The sequence below is a fragment of the Dermacentor andersoni genome, chromosome 9, assembly GCF_023375885.2.
Source record: "Dermacentor andersoni chromosome 9, qqDerAnde1_hic_scaffold, whole genome shotgun sequence".
Lineage (NCBI taxonomy): Eukaryota > Metazoa > Arthropoda > Arachnida > Ixodida > Ixodidae > Dermacentor > Dermacentor andersoni.
The window spans coordinates 939,421-960,113 of record NC_092822.1 but is presented as its reverse complement, the minus strand read 5'-3'; the positions used below and the strand labels follow the sequence as shown (position 1 = coordinate 960,113).

The 20,693-nt window shown below is 45.4% G+C and overlaps 1 protein-coding gene across 5 annotated transcripts in view; it reads left to right on the top strand.

Annotated features, from left to right (window-relative positions):
* Grip163 (gamma-tubulin complex component 6) overlaps positions 1 to 20,693 on the top strand; it is a 478,650-nt gene that overhangs the window by 242,158 nt on the left and 215,799 nt on the right. For all 5 annotated transcript variants that reach the window (XM_055068412.2, XM_072284402.1, XM_050174613.3 and 2 more), the window contains exons 12-13: positions 8,607 to 8,670; positions 12,850 to 12,959. In XM_055068412.2, coding sequence (XP_054924387.1) covers positions 8,607 to 8,670; positions 12,850 to 12,959 — 174 coding nt within the window. The remainder of the gene's footprint in view (positions 1 to 8,606; positions 8,671 to 12,849; positions 12,960 to 20,693) is intronic.

Sequence of the window (20,693 nt, the reverse complement as noted above, 5' to 3'; positions counted from 1 at the left end):
CGTTGCACTGGGGTCCATACCCACACCTTGTCACTGGGCTGGTAATGAGCTTCACTACGGCGCTGGTTGTACCGGCTGGAGTCGATGCGTTGTTGGCGGCGTATTCGGTACCTTGCCATCTGTCATGCCTCCTCGGCTCGTTGCAAGAAATCATCTAGGTCAGATGAGTTATGGTTTTCTTCATCTAACGGCAACATAGCATCCAAAGTTGTGGTTACTGCTCGGCCGAATACAAGTTCGAACGGGGTGACTCGTGTTGTTTCCTGAACGGCCGTATTATATGCGAAGGTGATGTATGGCAAAATTTCGTCCCACAGCCTATGTTCAACGTCGACATACATCGAAAGCATGTCGGTCAGTGTTCTGTTGAGGCGTTCAGTTAAACCGTTTGTCTGAGGGTGGTACGCCGTAGTTTTCCTATGATCAGTATGTGTCATTTGCAACAAGCATTTCATTAGGTCCGCAGTAAAGGCCGTTCCACGATCGGTAATAACAACTGTGGGAGCGCCATGCCTGAGCACGATATTGTGGACAAAGAATTTTGCAACTTCGACAGCCGTTGCATTGTACAGGGAATCAGTTTCTGCGTCACGGGTCAGATAGTCCGTGGCCACAACTATCCACTTTTTGCTTAAAGATGATGTTGGGAAGGGTCCAAGGAGGTCCATACCGACTTGTTGGAATGGGGCTTTTGGTGGCTCTATTGGCTGGAGGAGGCCGGCCGGTTTTACGGATGGAGTCTTGTGCCTTTGACACTCGCGACAAGTCTTGACGTAGTGCTGCACTGATGCTAATAACTTGGGCCAGTAGTATTTCAGACGAATCCTGGCGACTGTACGGCTCACGCCCATGTGTCCAGACGTCGGCTCATCGTGACATGCATGCAAAATTTCTTCTCGCATAGATGTGGGTACGACAAGTAAAAACTTTGTCTCGCTGTTCTCGAAGTTTCTTTTGTAGAGGACACTTCCTTGCAGACAGAACGAGGATAGCCGCCTAGAGAAAATACGCGGGAGTTGAACGTCGAGTCCCTCCAGGCGCTGTATAAGTGGAAGCAATTCCGGGTCATCTCGTTGTTGTTGAGCAATTTGTGACGCGTCAACAATGCCAAGGAACGGGAAATCCTCTTCTTCTGACACAGTTGTCTCGACGGGTGCACGTGACAAGCAGTCGGCATCGCTGTGTTTCCTCCCGGATCGGTATACGACAGTAATGTCATACTCTTGAAGCCTAAGGCTCCATCTTGCTAGTCGTCCGGATGGATCCTTGAGATTCGCCAGCCAGCAAAGCGAATGGTGATCACTGACTGCTCTGAATGGTCTACCATAGAGGTAGGGCCGAAATTTACATATTGCCCAAATGACTGCAAGGCACTCTTTCTCGGTTGCAGAGTAGTTTGCCTCTGCTTTCGAGGGCTTACGGCTGGCATAAGCAATTACTTTCTCCTGGCCGTTATTCCACTGCACTAGTATGGCACCGAGGCCGACATTACTCGCATCGGTATGAACTTCAGTGTCGGCTGTGTCATCAAAATGGGCAAGGATTGGAGAAGCTTGCAGGCGTTTCCTTAACTCATCAAAGGCGTCTTGTTGTTCGCTTTTCCACATGAAAGGTTGATCTTCTCTTGTCAGTATTGTAAGGGGCTCAGCAATGTTTGAAAAGTTTTTCACAAATCTTCTGTAGTATGCGCATAAACCCAAGAAACGTCGCACTGACTTTTTGTCTGTGGGTGTCGGGAACCTCGCAACAGCTGCTGTCTTTTCGAGATCTGGCCGAACGCCTTCAGCACTGATGACGTGTCCGAGAAACCGAAGTTCATCGAAGCCGAATTCACATTTTTCCGGCTTAATTGTCAAATCTGCTGCGCGAATAGCTTCTAATACTAGTCGCAGGCGCTCTAGATGTTGGTCAAATGTGGTAGAAAATACGACCACATCATCCAAATACACTAAGCATGACTGCCATTTCAATCCTGCAAGCACAGAGTCCATCATTCGCTGGAACGTTGCGGGCGTGGAACAGAGGCCGAATGGAAGTGCTTTAAATTCGTAGAGGCCATCAGGGGTTACGAATGCTGTCTTTTCACGGTCCCGTTCATCCACCTCTATTTGCCAATATCCACTCTTGAGATCCAGGGAGGAGAAAAACTTTGCACATCGGAGCCGATCTAACGTATAGTCGATACGCGGAAGGGGGTACACATCCCGCTTGGTTACGCTGTTCAGTTTACGGTAGTCGACGCAGAATCGAAGTGTGTTATCTTTTTTCTTAACGAGCACTACCGGAGACGCCCATGGACTGCTGGAAGGCTGAATAACGTCATCTGAAAGCATCTCCTCTACTTGCTTCTTGATGATCTCCCTTTCTTTTGGTGAAACTCGATACGGGTGCTGGCATACCGGTCTTGCGGCGTCCTCTATTATGATTCTGTGCTTCGCAACAGACGTGCGCCGTACCTTCGAGGACGTAGAGAAGCAGTTAGAAAAATCCTTTATCAGGGCATATATCTGTTTCTTTTGGGCTTCCGGGAGTCTCGGGTTGACGGTAATTGATCTGTCGACACTGCAGGTTCCTGGCAGGGCAGTTGACTTAGTTAGGCTGCATAATTCGGTCGCTTCACAGAACTCGTGGAAACAGGCAATAGCTGTTCCTTGTGCGATGTGCTGGAATTCATTACCGAAATTTGTAAGTGTGACATTTGCACGGCCATCGCTTAACTGAACAAGGCCCCGAGCCACGCAAATACCATTGTTGAAAAGGAGCTCTATGTTTCCATCCGCTATGCCTTCGTGGTCGGAAAATCTTTCATTCTCCACAAGAACCATTATACTGCAGCGTGGCAGCACAGTTACGTCATCGTCAACAATGCGCAGTGCAGCGAGACGTCGCTCCTCTGATTCTTCCACAGGTATGGCTTGTTTTGTCGAGAAAGATACACTGGACCTACGTAGGTTAATTACGGCGCCGTTAGCTTGTAGAAAATCCATTCTCAATATAAGTTCCCGTGAACATTCTGGTAGTACAATAAAGTCAGAAACGTAAGTGAAGCCTTTTATCGTAAGTCTTGCGGTGCATCGGCCAAGGGGCGTAATAAGATGACCGCCTGCCGTGCGTATCTGCGGACCAGTCCACTTCGTCACAACCTTTTTAAGGTGCTTCGCCATCTTGACGCTTACTACCGAATAATCAGCGCCGGGGTCGACTAAGGCAATCAGCTCGCATCCGTCTATTATCAACCGCAAATCTGACGTAATCATTTCGTTCCTGCACCTGTAGACTGGAATTGTCTCGTCACCGCACTGGAATCGCGTTGGAGGATCTTCGTAACTCTGGTTATCAGCGGCCTCACCTCCACAGGTCGCTTGCTTCAGTTTTCCTGGTGTGGGCTTGGTGAACGACGCCTAGGCAATCTTGGAGACGCGCGTGGGCTCGGCGATCGGTAGCGCATGGGCGACGGTGATCGTGGTTGACGTTGGCGAGGAGTAACGGGACTTTGGCGCGTCGACAAGTATTCTTCGATCTCCGCTGGCCGTTCACCGTTTCGGGGGCATGGTGCGCTTAAGGGAAAACCCCTTAACCCAACTTGACGGTACGGGCAGAACCTATACAAGTGACCCGCTTCTCCGCAGTGGAAACACAGAGGCCTGCGCTCGTGGTCACGCCAGACGTCACTTTTTCGGGGCCTTTGTTCCACAAAACGAGGTGCACTACGTGCTAAAGGCTGATAGGCAGCCGGTGGTTCCAGTAGACGAGGTGCACTGCGTACTGTAGGTGGGTAGGGAACGGTCGTCGCAACTGCTCCACTACTGTGTACCGCGGGTTGCCTGAGTATGTCGGCGAACGTTGGGGTGCGCCGCGTTGGCTGTGGCTCACGCTCGGGATGCCGTATGACATTCCTGAGTTCGTCCCGGACAACGTCGACGATAGATAGCGCAGCTGGAGCCTGAGGTATCTGCAATTTGTTGAGCTCTTCCCTGATCACTGACCGGACAAGCTCCCGCAGGGCTTCCAGGTCGTTTGGCAGGCCTCCAGGGAAGACATGGACAGGTGCGCAGCTTGCCTCACGGTTGTATTGCCGAGCCCGCTGTTCCAGAGTCTTTTCGATGGTCGTTGCTTCACATCTGAACTCGGCGACCGTGCGCGGTGGGTTGCGGACGAGAACTGCGAAGAGTTCCTGCTTTACTCCATGCATGAGATGGTGCAGCTTCTTATCTTCACTCATGGTGGGATCAGCACGCTTGAACAGGCGGGTCATGTCCTCGATGTACATCGCCACGTTCTCGTTTGTGAGCTGGTTCCTGGCTTGAAGTGCGATTTCTGCCTTTTCTTTACGATCCGTGCTGGCGTACGTTGCTAGCAGCCGTCGTCGAAATTCCTCCCAAGAGGTCAAAGAGGGTTCGTGGTTTTCATACCACGTTTTTGCGAAGTCTTCCAAAGCGAAATATACGTTACGGAGCTTCTGTCTCTCGCTCCATTCATTAAAGCTCGCCACTCTCTCAAACAGTTCCAACCAATCTTCCACGTCTTCGAACGAGTCACCATGGAATGTTGGCGGCTTGCGAGGTTGGCTTACGACTAGCTGTGCCGGTGTTACCTGGGTAGTCCTTGTGGCGGCGTCCGTTGTGGGAGTTTCTCTTGGCAAGAAGAGAAGAGGGCCGAATTCGGGCGAGTCACCTCGAAGACGGCGGCTGGTCCGCTGGTGTACAGGTGTCAGCTCCACGGGATGGACTCGCGGGTTGTCGGGGCTACGCTGACTTTCGTTCGTGGGGCTTCGACTCATACCCAGCACCTCCACCAGAAATGTAACGATGTTAGTAAAACAACGATATTTATTAAAGGCGAACTTGTGCCCACAAGTAAAAGTCACTGCGGTCGTGAAGAAGTCCGCGGCAGTCGCGTTTGCAAACTCGGCTCCAACCGTCGTCCTCTTCTCCTCGCGTGACACCTTGTGCGCGTGGCGCATGCGAGCCGGGTCCAACTGGCTGCCCGTGCCACGAAGATCGCTGCCTGTTGTTGCTGAACAACACCACTGTACGGCGTGCACAGTGCTCAATGCAAAGGACGCGCAACTTGAATGTCACCAAGTTTGTCGTGGCATTATCCCCCTCCTTACCGCATCGGCCCGATGCGCGAGAGGAAGTAGGGGTTCCTGTGGGCTCTCACTTTATTTTGTTGTTGTTGTTCATGACCTCTCCTGGTAGGGTTTCATGCGGACAACATGCACAACTTCCGTGCAGTTGCGCCGTCTTGGGCTCTCGTGTCCAGCGGATTTCACTTCGTAAATGACGTCGCTTATGCGACGAAGTATTTCGTAAGGGCCGAAGTATCGGCACAGAAGCTTTTCAGACAGTCCACGGCGTTGCACTGGGGTCCATACCCACACCTTGTCACGGGGCTGGTAATGAGCTTCACTACGGCGCTGGTTGTACCGGCTGGAGTCGATGCGTTGTTGGCGGCGTATTCGGTACCTTGCCATCTGTCGTGCCTCCTCGGCTCGTTGCAAGAAATCATCTAGGTCAGATGAGTTATGGTTTTCTTCATCTAACGGCAACATAGCATCCAAAGTTGTGGTTACTGCTCGGCCGAATACAAGTTCGAACGGGGTGACTCGTGTTGTTTCCTGAACGGCCGTATTATATGCGAAGGTGATGTATGGCAAAATTTCGTCCCACAGCCTATGTTCAACGTCGACATACATCGAAAGCATGTCGGTCAGTGTTCTGTTGAGGCGTTTGTCTGAGGGTGGTACGCCATAGTTTTCCTATGATCAGTATGTGTCATTTGCAACAAGCATTTCATTAGGTCCGCAGTAAAGGCCGTTCCACGATCGGTAATAACAACTGTGGGAGCGCCATGCCTGAGCACGATATTGTGGACAAAGAATTTTGCAACTTCGACAGCCGTTGCATTGTACAGGGAATCAGTTTCTGCGTAACGGGTCAGATAGTCCGTGGCCACAACTATCCACTTTTTGCTTAAAGATGATGTTGGGAAGGGTCCAAGGAGGTCCATACCGACTTGTTGGAATGGGGCTTTTGGTGGCTCTATTGGCTGGAGGAGGCCGGCCGGTTTTACGGATGGAGTCTTGCGCCTTTGACACTCGCGACAAGTCTTGACGTAGGGCTGCACTGATGCTAATAACTTGGGCCAGTAGTATTTCAGACGAATCCTGGCGACTGTACGGCTCACGCCCATGTGTCCAGACGTCGGCTCATCGTGACATGCATGCAAAATTTCTTCTCGCATAGATGTGGGTACGACAAGTAAAAACTTTGTCTCGCTGTTCTCGAAGTTTCTTTTGTAGAGGACACTTCCTTGCAGACAGAACGAGGATAGCCGCCTAGAGATATCTTGCTTTAAAGTCATCCAGAATACTTAACCTTATCAGACGTAATTTTTATCAGGCCCCTTTATATGTAAAAGAACAAGTTTACGTTACATATGTGCATCCAATTCTTCAATACTCTTGTGAAGCGTGGGACCCTCAAACCTCATACCTTGTTGAAAACCTTGAACAAATTCAAAACCGTGCTGCCAGGTTTGTTCCTGGCAATTATGACTTTCGCAGCAGTGTCTCAGTAATCAAAGAAAATCTAAGGACTAGAAAACACACTAGCTTATTGCATCCCCTTTCCATCACTACCCTAGAGCAGTGGGAGACTGCACTGCTCAGCTCAGACCTGGATCTCCAACTGCGGGTCGTCCAGATGGCCGAAGACACCGCCAAAGCGCAAGGCCTGGCCGCCGGCTGAGGAAGAAGAGGACAGGCCCTCCCAGTCCCCCCCTCTCTAAACTCCATCTTGGACAAAATAAAGTTTATACTACTACTACTAGGTTGGAAATCACTAGTGCATCATCGAATCACTGCAAAACTGCAACTGTTTTTCCAGATATACTCCGGTGGCACCGGAATAGACAAAGATCTGCACATTTTGCCTCCCCAATTTGTCTCTCTGCGATGCCATCATGATTATAAAGTTCTTTAACTACGGTGTGGCGCTGAAGTTTTCCACAATTCATTTTTCCCGCACACTTCATCTCTATAGAACAGGCTCCCTAAGAGCATTAACCAATGTAAAACCTGTTCCGAGTTTAAATCTTTCTTATTGTTAAATTTTTAAAAGCTGCATGTTGCCCTGTTTCAATTTTTCACTTGTGCCTTGGTTCATGGTTTGCCTATTGTAATAACTTATCTTTCTGCTGAACTGTTTTCTTGGTTGCCTTTGCTTACGTTTTCCTGCTGATGTTAGTCTTACTCTTTTTATCTGAGCTTTCTTTGTGTATATGTAATTTTATTTCTGGAGTCAGTCCTTTCTGTACCAATGTGTCTATGTAGTGCCCCCTGCAACAATGCTCTTGTGGCTTTGCAGGTATTCACATAAATAAATAAAAAAAAATGTAGTGATCTTGAGAGCCAATTCCTTACGTACAAAATTTTCAAAAAGCATCGTGGTGTAGCTTATTTAGTTTGTTGTAGCCCACCAACTGCCAATATCTTTCCAAACAGCATGTACAATTACTGGAACTATGCAAAAAAAGAAAAAAAAATTTAGGGCACTTTAACTAATTTTTCTCACAATCCCATGAAATATAACCTTGTACTTCCACAGCTACTGCCGAGAGATATTGCAATTTCAAGTAGACATCAGTGTTTTACCTATCTTGAAGAGTGTGTAGGCCAAATTTCATTAGCAAAGGACAATTATAAGTGCACATTGTTATTCTCATGGGATTGCGAAAAAAAATTTATTGAAGTTTACTAATCATTTCTTGCATAGTTCCGCCATTTATTCAAGCAGTTTGGATAAGCATCGGCACTTTGCAGCATACTAAGAGCTAAATAAGCTTCAGCACGAGGCTTTTCCTGAAAATTTCATACACAAGGAAGTGCCTCCAAAGATCACTATGTTTTGCAGTTGTGCAGGACATAACTAAAAAAACATAGCACCTACACAAAAACTAATGCCATATTTAAAATCTACATAAAGAACTCTATGAATGACAGTATTTTGACATCTTTAGTACAAATAATGGGGAAAAAAAATTTTTAAGTAGCATTTCCCCTTAAAGAAAGGTTAAACACCTGCGGCTACTGCTTTATCAAGACTGATTGATGGAGCAGTTTCACACTCCAGAAGCACCGCCCAGAAAATCTTCATTTTTCATCCAGCTTTGCTCCAGACAATTACTTGTGATTTATTCTGGAAAAAAAAGAACAAAAAACTTGTGAGCACTACATCAGAGTGTGGTACATTAAATGAAAGGAATTGAGAAATGGCACCTCTGTGCAAGCACTAAACAAACCAGCACGCTTTATCATGAAGAGCTTCCTTTTCAATGCAACATTATTATTACGTACAGTGAATAATAGATACTGCGCTTACCAGATTTGATTGTACCCTGAAATCTAATTGTACCCTGTAAATTCCAATTATTGTGGATATTTACAGTAAGAAAATAAAAGTGGCACCTAAATGTAACATGACCTCAATTTAAAAATATATATATATGTATATAGCATTACCCATACATTCACGATTCACAATGAAAGCAGCCTGTGATTGTCGCTATTTGTGCTTTAACTCGGAATTTCCTTTCACGCGCAGGTTCACCACAGACATTTGCCGCAATGTAGTTCAAGTACAGGGGGCTCCCTCACAACGAACGCAAGTAATGACATTCTCTGCAAGCTGTGTTCACAGGTCGGGCAAAGGTTCCTGCGCTTGAACTGCTGTATTTACAGGCTGTCCTTTTGTAATGTGAAGCATTGTCCAAGTCACCCTAGCTTTTTTTACGTCTATCTGGCCATTTTCTTGGGAGGCAATCCTGCAGCTAGTGTAGTCCAAAAAAGAAAAGCAGCCTGTAAAAAGAAAGGAACCACAGTTTCGATAGTCATGTTTTCAATGTTGCTCCAGGCAGTTTAAAATTTGGAGCAATTTTTGGAGCAGGAAAAATGTCATTCTTTAGCAGTTTAGAAGCAGCCACATAAGCATTTGTAGCAGCTTAGGAGCCGAAAAATTCGTCTTTTTAGAACACTTGGAGTGGTATAGCAGTAACCTGTAGCCATTTGGCGAAGCTTGTTATTAATGTGCAATCAGTAAGTGCTGCTCAAGAGTGAAGCAAGACAGAAAGCCAACAGTGACCAATTAAGCTTGCCTTTCCATGGATGGTGTAGCATGCACAGTATGCTGCAAACATCTTTATTTGGGTAGGCAAGGAAGTGAATTTTGTGAACAATTAAATAAAATTTGTACGCTAACAAGAACAAAAATATGCGCTTGCGTGCTAGACATACATAATATTTACAAATGAACCAGAACAATTTGTACCCTCAGGCAACAGACAAAAAGTCATGGCAAATTTCTTATGTGCATTCCAAATGACAGATGTGTTTTGACATGCTTTACTGCACTAGACAAAATGTGCATTATGCTGAATAACAATGATAGAAGCTTAACAAGTGACTATGCATCTATGAACGGCATCGAGATGAGAAGCCTCTGTACGGTATGTTGCAAATATGGTGATGGCAGTGGAGAACAACATTCGTACCATCCCTTACACACGCTTTCATTACACGCTTTCATTACGAGGCGGTTTGTCGGCTTCCCGTATGTCATGTGGCCTCTGTGAATAGAGTCAATACGGCATAAAACAGTAACTTTTGTCGCTGATACCTGACGCCCTTTGGAAGCACTTCCACTTAGTGCCCCCAAGAGCTCAAATCACCACAGGCACGTCCGAAATAGCTCCGAAGGCTTGCCAGTACAATTATGTATCGGTGCTCGTACTGTGAGACAGAAGATGATGAGTGCACGCATGTGTAATTAAGGTATACTTACTCTGTCCCCGGGACCATCCGCCTTTTGTGATGCATTGTGGCACCATTGTGCGCTGGCCATGGAAAACAATTTGGTAGGCGCCGCTGCACGCCATGACAGCCGGCCCACGCGAGATTCGCGACCAAACAAGCAGCGTGTGTGACAAGACCGAAACAATGTGTACGCACTGTCCTATTTTGTCATCGTCAGCTAGCCATGGAGCCCACTGGTGAATGCTTTGGACCCGGAGGTTTTTTCAGCATGACGAACGGCTGGAAAAAGAGCTTTGGCAACGCTTTACAAGCTCCTCCTTTACCTGAAACCGCTGCACCTGTGGCATAAAGTGAATAAGTAATAAAACAGTATGAGTATGCACAAAAATGCATGACTCGAATAGGGCATGAGGTGTAGTTCTTCGGGCAAACAACACATTTCACCACCGAATTTCTTGCTTTATGGTGTGCCATAGTAACATAGTCAATACGTATGCACCAAGAAAGACAACAACTGATGTGGACGCCAATGTACTTGTAAGAGGTCACAGCATCTAGTAGGATACTGTCAAGAAGATATGCGCTGGTGACAGTGTAGCCATGTAACGACATTCGCATGCTTTTACACTTCTTAATGTTTAGCCAAATCATCCATTTATTGCACCATGAGGACAAATGGATATCTTCTTGAAGTTTCGGCTGATCAGAGGTTTAGTCAAGTTCTTCCATTTATTGCACCATGAGGACAAATGGATATCTTCTTGAAGTTTCGGCTGATCAGAGGTTTAGTCAAGTTCTTTTATAAAAGGATGCAATTGTCATGTAGTAGTGACGGTGAAAAAGTCAGCAAAACTGTGATTGACGAAACTAGCATTTTATTGGGCAAACTTGTGCCCTCAAAAGCAGGCTACACTCAAAGAACAACGATAGCGGCGAACACAGTCGGCGAGCGTTGAAAATCTGATCAGCGGGTCAAGCTCGTCGGCTTTTATACATCAGTCATCGAAGGTTCCAGAGTAATTGCTGGAACCGGTGTGTCTTTCAGAAAGTTTTACGCCATTCGCGTCGCACGATGAAATCAGATTACACAAGGTTCGGGATAACAGACTGCGGACAGAACCATCGATAACTTTCGAGAAACTTCCGATACATGCAAACGCGTCGTGCACTGTGCGATAATGTTTGTTAGGCATTGAAATGCGGTTACCCGAAAAAAATAACCCAGTACACATGTCACAATCATCAGCAAAAAGTTTTATTAATGAAAACATGATACAGTATGAGACAGGAAAAAGAGCAGATGAACAGTTGTCAGCAGTCACAAACTCGGTGTGGTCAGAAAGAAAGTCTTTAATCCAGTGGAATACCTTGATGTCCATGTTGAGTTTGCTTAATTTAAGAAGTAAGCCATGCACCACCCCATTGAAAGCTTTAGCAAATTCCAAGAATATGCAATCAATGTCAGAACCGATGTCATTATATAAAAAGAGATCATTAGTAAAACATAATAGCTGCGTTTCACAGTAAAACATTTTCCTGAAACCATGCTGGCAGTTCGTGAAGAAAGAGTTGTCTTCTAAAAATACTAGTGAACTTAGTCCGCATGCGCTACTCATTCTGATCTCGTTGCTTCACGAATTTACAAGGTGCTGACCGGCCAAGCAGTCGCCGCTCACACAGTACTGTTAACAAATTGATCGACTGTACATGGAAAAGAATGTTAATTTCCGTGAACCTGGCCAGAAATTTGCTAAATTCACTGCTCCCATTTAGATTCCCTGGTAAAGTTAATACTATTTTTCTCCCCATTGAATTCGAGAGAAGGGCTTGCTGCTTGAATATTAAAAATTTCAGAGTTTTAGCTTGAATGATTTTGTCACTACACAGGGATTGTGTGACCAAGTACAGCCATAAATTGCCATCTTGAAGTAATAATAGGTTATGAACCAATTATTAGAAACACAGAAAAACATTGCACACATATAAATAGTATGGAGCCTAGAATATCGATAAAAATAGTTGTTCCGCATTGAACAGAAAAAAAGATAATAATTTGTACGCCTTTATTGTTTTGTCCATTTTTATTGGGGCTTATATAGATTTCTAATTGCTTTATGCGCAATATTTTTCATAGAAATGTTGTATGACAATTAATCTAAAGGCACAGCAAACCGCATGTCCTAAACACAGACCAACGGAGGCTAGTACAGTAAGAACTCAGTTTCTTTGCTTCTAATGTTTAGGTTGCCATCAGACAACTCTTCATGCTATACGATTCCACTAGGTATCATTCGAAAGTGCGGAAGTTAAGCTTTCTCATGCAGTATGGCTCCTATCTGCCTAATGTGTGCAGAAAACAAAGTGTGTTCACGAACATTGTCCAAAATGCAGAGCGTGTGTCGGCGGAGTGGGACCACCACTTAATGAAGGCCGAATAGCTAGCTTATCAAATGAAGCAGGGGTAATGAAAGTGCCCCCTCCTCACAACCCTCTGCAAGCGCGCTTGTAATTAGCATGTAATCATCACTGAACTCGCCAAGTTTCAAGGACCTTTACTTAGCCATTAGCCAAATGCAGAAAAGAAAAAAATACTTGGATATCCCTGATGTTACACTGATGTACCAGCACTGGGCTTTCAGCGCCAAATAAAAAAAAATACAAATTTAAGCTTCATTTTCTCTGCTAATAATCGGCCCATTGGAACAACAGTAACAAAAATATAGTTTTGGAAGAATACTTTAGCAGTCTAAGCTGACTTAGTGTTTCTCTTTTGTGTCTTTTCAAAGTATCCCTGTCATGTTTCATTCGATGAGTATAGTACATTTGTGCCACTACTATTCATGATGTGCCTTACTTCTTCATTGGGCTTCACGATTGGTAATTGCTTATATTTGTTGTTTGACATTGAGACAAGTTTGAGCAATAAGAAAATTTCTGATTTGTGAAATTGTAAATGGTTGCTCACAGCTTCTGCTACAGTGCATTGACATAGTGAGGGACGGTGCACAGCAAGGGTGTTTTTGTAAACTCTTCAGAGCATGCTGCTACTGCACAATCTCTGTCAACATGCCAAGAGCTGCTGGGGCCAGGAGGCATCATCCATCGTGGCATTCCTTCTTCAGCAGAGCTGCCAGCCTTACCTCCGGTGAGCACTAAAATTTTTATAGCAACTCGGGGCCGAGTTATAGATGTTCTCATGTAAGGGCATACTTTTTTAGGTGGGGGGGGGGTATCCGCATATTGTCACGTTGTAGCGACGGTGAAGACCACAGTAGCGAAAACTATGTCTCACAAAACTAACTTTTTTGGGTAAACCTGTGCCCGCAAAAGCTAGTGACACTCAAAGCACAACAATGGTGGTGAGCGCATTTGGCAATTATCAAAATCTGATCAGCAGGTCACATGCGTTGGCTTTTATATATGGCTCGTCGAAGGTTCCAGCATAATCGCCGGTGCCTGCATGCCTTCCAGAAAGTACCACACAATTCATGTCACGCACACAGTAGAAGCACACAAGGTTCAGCGATAATAGACAACGGACAGAACCATCGATAACATTTGAGAAATTACGATACTTGCAGGCGCATTCTGCGCCAAGCGATAACATTTAAGATTTGGTAGCCGGTGAAAAGCGGTCACCGCTTTTCAATATTTAGTGTGTGGCCAGAAATGATAATCATCATCATTTATTAACACTTGAAAGACACGCCAAGGAGGAAGCAAAACAATCTGTAATATCGAATGGTCACTATTATATACAAAAATAAAAAACAGCAACAAAGGGAGAGAGAGAGAGAGAAAATCTTTTATTTTTACGCCAATGTTTGGCACTCACCTCTAGTCGGTCAGCTAACAGTCCTCATCCAACACATCTCTGACGTGCTGGATAAGCACCAGCAGGAGAATGTTAGTTTCATGGAGCGGTGGAGTGAGCCAGTTTGACCATGACCGTGGCGGGATGTTAGTGGGAATGGTGGAGAGGGCTGACTGCAGCTTGAGTTGAATGTGAGGGTTGTAGCAAGTATGTGACGCCCCCTCGGACATAATCTTGGTTCGCCCGCCAAGCTCGGCGGCCTGCTATAGCTCGGCAGGCGAACCAAGATTATGTCCGAGGGGGCGTCACATACTTGCTACAGACATTGCCATAGGCAATAATCTAGGGACAGATATTCTATGCAGTTCGGGCATTTTGGTCGCCCAGGTAGGCCTTGAACGTAGTGCTGGAAAAAGAGAGTCGCTATTGAGTTTGTTTCAAGTCTTCGGAGAATAGCGCTGTCTTCTCGTCAGAGGTTATCAGGAGTATTAACGGTGACGACATTGGCGCGAAGTTCTTTTAGAAATGATGTATGCACCTTGTGCAGTCTTTCTGTGTTTCCTTGGGTTAAATTCGCATGGCCATAGGTACGAAGGACCCAGAAAAGTAACTACACGAGTGCACTCATGAGCTCGGGAGTGTTCCCCCATGACTTGGTGCCCAGATATCCATTGCAAAGTAACACAGATCAAAGGATGTGCATGAACGAAGGAAAATGAGAACAGTCGGGTCGGACTTGGTATACAAAAATGTGCAAGTGAAATTAACATTTCCAAAATGCACTACATTACACAACACAAGTTATCACAATGCAGTTATCTATCATAGTGTGTTGTGATCGATTTGCAAGAAAGCAAGTTACCATAATGAACATACCAAAATTTTCATATTGCACAAATAGAACTGTGCAACTACGTAACATAATTCATAATGACAACATTGCGATGGGAGATTAAACTGACTTAGTTGTTTTTTCTTTAGTGCCTTTTAAAATATCCCTGTTGTGTTTCGTTCCACAAGTTCAAAGAGCAGGACAATGATTGCTCAAATTTTAATGGATTTCTCTTGTTAATTGTAGCCTCTGGCAGCACATTTCATTATTTGATAGCAGTGGATAAAGGAGATTTGTTAGTCATTAGTCATACCATGCAAGGAGATGAATACTAAGGCTGTTAAAAAAATAATACAATGCTCAGTTCATCATCATCATCAGCCTATTTATGTCCACTGCAGGACAAAGGCCTCAACCTGTGATCTCCAATTACTCCTGTCCTGCGCCAACCGATTCCAACTAGCACCCGCAAATTTACTAATTCCATCGCACCACCTAGTCTTCTGCCGTCCACTACTGCGCTTCCCTTCTCTTGGTACCAATTCTGTAACCCTAATGGTCCAACGGTTATCTAATCTGCGTATTACATAACCAGCCCAGCGCTCGGTTAGGTGGAAGTAAAAGAATGTTCATGAAGCATGAGAAGTTGTGTACTTTACGAAAAAGATAAAGTTGCGCAATATTGAAATGAGAGTAGGGATATTGAGGGACAATTTTAGGCTGTTTTACTTGTACATCAGTCATAATTATATGTAATGAAGTGGACCACATGCTTTTGAACTGCTTCTAGAGAGTCAATTAGGTAAGTCTGGTGAGGATTCCAAATAACTGAAGCATATTCAAGTTTTCTTCAAATTAGAGTTTCATAGGCGAGCTAGCTTGTGATAGCCAGAGATTAAAAAAAGTTCTCTTTTGAGAAGGCCAAGGGGCTTGGAGCATTTGTTGCAACCGGAACATCTTGTGGGCCTAGTCAGTTAATTTTAAGGACTTACTAGTTCAACAGACAAAGGAAGGGACACGTAGAAAATTGAAGTGCTACATACAAACTGGTTTATTTGAACCTGAAGCATTACAAAATTATGTGGCTTCCACATACTGTGCGAATAGATGCAAGGAAACCTTTCTGTGCTGCTTGCTTTTATTAATGATAATTAGTGGTGATTTTTATGGCAAATACAGTTGAACCCACATATAACGATACTGGTTTTAACAATAAAACGGTTATAACATTGAGAACCTGCTACGCGATCAACTTTTATATGTTTTCGATGAAAGATCTCGCTTACTACAAGTCCCCTATGCCGCATTATTGTTTATAACAATGAAGTCTGGCTGCTGGGTGTTCGTGCTGAAAGGTAGTGTAATGCAAAATCCTTGTAAACAAAAAGAGAAATTCAAGCCGCTGCACCCTCACCCCGCCCTAATGGCAACCGCGTGCTTATACAATAGAACCTGTTTTCCAGCCTTCTCCGCATCGCCAGCCTTATGCATCTCCCTCTTGTTGCCCTTCCACCCCTCCTTTGAACATAAATGGGCTGCTCCCATAGCTCTTTGCTGCGCCACCCTCCGAAACAAGAATGGACCACGCCAGCTGCACTGCTGCCAGGTTGCTCAGTGGCTCCCCATTCTGCGCTGTTCATCCAATGGATTAAGTTGCTCGAGCACGGTCTTCATTGGTTGTGCCAAAGTAGTTCGTGGCCACGTGGTGTCTCCGCCTCAAATGACTCGCTGCCGAAACGGAAGGCGACTTATCTGCCTGCTGATCAACAGCAATGCTCGACGTTGCCAGTGAAAAGTAAGCACGCTACTATAGATTTGGAAACAATATCATGAAGGACTACGAAGACAGTAATAGGGTGTGTCACTTAGTGAAGAAGTACGGACTATCGCAACCGACAGTGACTACAATCATCCACTTGGTAGAGAGGTTTGTCTAAGGAAACTACTCAGTAGACAACGGGTGCCAAACACGTTCGATAAGGTGCCTATAAAGTAATGGAAGAGGCTCTCTATGAGTGGTTTCTTGGTGCCTATGCTGTCAACTTTCCCGTCACCAAGCCAGTTCTGCCTGCAAAAGCGAAGCAATGTGGCCTACTAATTAACAGTGTGGACTGCCAGCTAGGTGGTGGCTGGGTACAGCGCTTTAAAGAGAGGCATGACATTGTTTGCAAAGCCGCCACCAGTGAGCAAGCTTCGCTTGACGTGGAGCCAAAGCAGAAGTTGGTGGAAGAAACGCTGCCCCGCATCCTCGACAACTGTGTCAACACCGACATATGTAATGGCAATGAAAAGGGACTGTTCTTCCAGATGTTGCTGTCAATGACACATGCACCGAAAGGAGACAGGTGTAAGGGTGGCAAAAACAGCAAGCTCTGCCTCATTGTGTTTTTGTGCGCTGACAGGGACAGGAGCAACAAATGCCCCACATTCGTCATTGGGAAATAAAAAAAAAAGATCCCTGCTGCTTCCACGGTGCTGCCACGATACCGATACGCTATTGTTACAACTGCAAGGCATGGATGACACAAGAACTTTTTCATGAGCGGCTCTTGGAGTTCGATCAACGTATCGAGCAATCTAAGAGGAAGGTGGTGCTCATCGTAGATGATTTTAGTGCCCACCATTCCACGCGTAAGCTGTCAAGCATGCAATTTTTTCCTGCCGCTGAATACGATGGCAGACTTGCAGCCCATGGACACCGGTGTGATTGCCAATTTTCAGGTCACGTATCACCTCTGCATCCAGAACAAGTCTTGTCAATGAATATGACCACATGGACAAGCAGGGAGCAATCAGACTTGAGAAGATCATTCTCTTGATGGCCGTGCAGTTTATCTTTGGTGCGTTGTCTGCAGTAAGCGCTTGGACAAAGCGTTAAAGAAGGGAAAATCAGACATCCACGCGTTCGTAGCAATTGCTAGAAAGGAAACCTATACGGGTTCCTCGAAAGAAAAGCCTCACAGTTGAAGAAAAATTTGTCCTGGTCTGGGACATGAACCCGGGACCACCGCCTTTCCGGGGCAGCCGCTCTACCATTTGAGCTAAACAGGCGGCTAGCAGTTGGCAGGGCGAAGTCTTATTTGTCGACAAAAGGAAGCAAAGGCAAGAGTTTGATGTAATTGTTCTCTGGAAGCCCGCAAGGTGGAGAGAAGTAATTAAAGAAGGGAAAATAAGACATCCACCCATTCGTAGCAATTGCTACAAAGGAAACCCATACGGGTTCCTCGAAACAAAAGCCTCTCAGTTGAAGAAAAATTCGTCCTGGTCCGGGACACGAACCCGGGACCATCGCCTTTCCGGGGCAGCCGCTCTACCATCTGAGCTAACCAGGCGGCTAGCAGTTGGCAGGGCGAAGTTGAATTTGTCGACAACAGGAAGCAAAGGCAAGAGTTTGGCGTAATAGTTCTGCAGAAACCCGCAGGGTGGAGAGAAGTAATTAAAGAAGGGAAAATCAGACATCCACCCGTTCGTAGCAATTGCTACAAAGGAAACCCATACGGGTTCCTCGAAACTCAAGCGGGTTCCAGGACGAATTTTTCTTCAACTGTGAGGCTTTTCTTTCTAGGAACCGTTCTCTCCACCTTGCGGGTTTCCGCAGAACTGTTACGTCAAACTCTTGCCTTTGCTTCCTGTTGTTGACAAAGCCTGATTTGAACGAGGCAGCAGTAACTTATACGAAGTCTGCAAAGCTCCCAGCGATGAAGTGATGCCTGAACTTTGGTCCACAGTAGAAACATCATAACTTCAAAGTGATGAGGCGATCATTGCAAATGTGCTTGCATCAGATAGTGACAGTGACGGCAACAAGAGCAGTGATGAAGATATAGAGCAGGATGCCTCAACATTGTCCTCACAGGAGGCCCCGCAGATGATTCAGCCCCTATAGGGCTTCGTTTTCGCAAAGGACCTTCCACTTCACTATGTGGAGCACCTGGATGCCTTGGAGAAGAATGTCAGCAAGCTTCGCATAAAGCAAGCAAGGCTGACGGACACAGGATTTTCTCGTGCACTTGGCTTTCATTTGCAAGGTGGCTTTCTGGCTTTCCAAGTGCTGTGTGGCTTCTGCAAATAGGTCTGCATCGATTCGGCACCAAACCGTAACTTTCATCGACGATGCCCGTTGAGGTAACGCCGATTCGGCCTCAACCCACCACAGCTTAGAGGCTATGGTGTTGTTCTGCTAAGCATGAGGTTGTGGGATCAAATCCCGGCCGCCGCGGCTGCTTTTCAGTGGTGGCAAAATGCAACAGTGCTTATGTCCTGTGCATTGAGGGCACGTTAAAAATCTCCTGGTGGTCAAAATTAATCCCGAGTCCCCCACTACGGCATGCCTCATCATCAAATCGTGGTTTTGGCACATAAAACCCCAGAATTCAATTTCATTTCATTTATTTCATTTATTTTCACCTTAAAGGCCTGGAGGCATTACATAAGGGAGGGCTTTAATCCTTGTAACAATGTTAGAAGAAATGTACAGAACAGTAAAGAAACAACAATAAACAAATACAAGCCAGGAACAATTGTGAAAAAAAAAAATAAAGGAACATCGTGTTAAAGTAAGGGTAAGTGGGATCAGTAATTAAGCAGTGTGGTTATTTAACATATCGCGGAACGTTTTACGGTCAGTGCATGACACGATATCTTCTGGGAGATGGTTCCAATGGGTTATAGCGTCGGGGAAGAATGAAGTGTTCATGGCAGATGATCGGGTGTTCATGTTTGCTATGGGACGACTGTGGCTTAAGCGAGAGGATGACCGTAAGGGTGGATTTAACAGGGAATGCCTGGAGTGTGGATGGTAATAGAAGGTGTGAAGCAAGCAGAGACGAGAGATGATCCGGCGGGAAGCAAGTGATGGTAGTTCAAGTGTACGTTTTAGTGCGGTTATGCTCGTATCACGAGAGTAATTGGAAGTTATAAACCGAGCAGCGCGATTTTGTATTGCTTCTATGTCATAGGCTAGATATGATTGGGAATGATGCCAGATAGATGATGCATATTCTAACTGCAGACGTACGAATGTTAGATATGCTAGCTTTTTTATTTCTGGTGATGCGGCTTTCAGGTTGCGTTTTAAATATCCAAGGGTGCGTGAAGCGTTAGAACAGATGGTGTCAATATGAGTTGCCCATGATAGTGTCGATGTCATGTGAACACCGAGATATTTGTAAGACGGGGCATGATTGATAGGAGCTGAATTTATTGTGTAAGTGTGACTGGTTAAGCTGTGGTTGCGGGTGAATGACAGAGCTTTGCATTTAGTAAGGTTAAGCGGCATGTACGATTTCTCGCACCATACTGCGATGGAATCGAGATTCTGTTGTAGTGCGGTGATTTCATTCGAGCCTTTGATTGGAGAATATAGGACACAGTCATCCGCGAAAAGACGTAATTTATTCTTAATGTTAACAGGTAAGTCATTGATGTAGATGAGGAAAAGTAGAGGTGATAAACCAGCGCCCTGTGGCACACCCGATGTTACGCTGCTAAGAGATTAATTATGGTTGTTTGCAGAGGTAAACTGTGTGCGCCCTTTTAAGAAGTGTTCAAGCCAGGTAAGCAAGCTATTTGGGATTCCGATAGATGCGAGTTTTTGAAGTAGGTGATTGTGGGAAACGCGGTCGAATGCTTTTGAGTAATCCAAGAAAATGGCATCAATCTGCAAATGTAGGTCCATGAAATGTAGAATGTCATGGGTGAACTCGGCGAGTTGGGTCTCGCATGAAAATAGTTTTCTGAAGCCATGCTGGTGAGGGTAAAAGAAGTTGATAGATTCCAGGTGAGACATTCTGATTAAGCCTATTCTGATTAAATTCTGATTAAGCCTATTCAGTGTGAATGTGACGAAAATTCGCTGCTGGCGGACGATTTGCGACAGCCACAAGCAGTTGCACAATGCTTGCTGCTAATACATTATTTCAGGTGGGGCTCATCAGTGATTGGTCCCGAGATCACACCTGCGGGCTAGATTGACTGCTTTTGAAGCGGCGTCAACTTCATTGCCTCGTATCCAACACAGTATGCATGCCTATTGTAGGGAGCCAGTCGATGAATTTTTCACGGCACTTCGTAATCTTGTGGAGTGTTGCTTGTATAAAACCCTGAAGTGGAAGACCACCTTGTTTGTGACAAGTTCGTTGTGGGACTGCGGTACAGAAACCTATCTGACCAATTGTGCTAATGTACGAAACTTTTGATGGAAGAAGTACTGCGCCAACTGGGTGTGCAGGAGG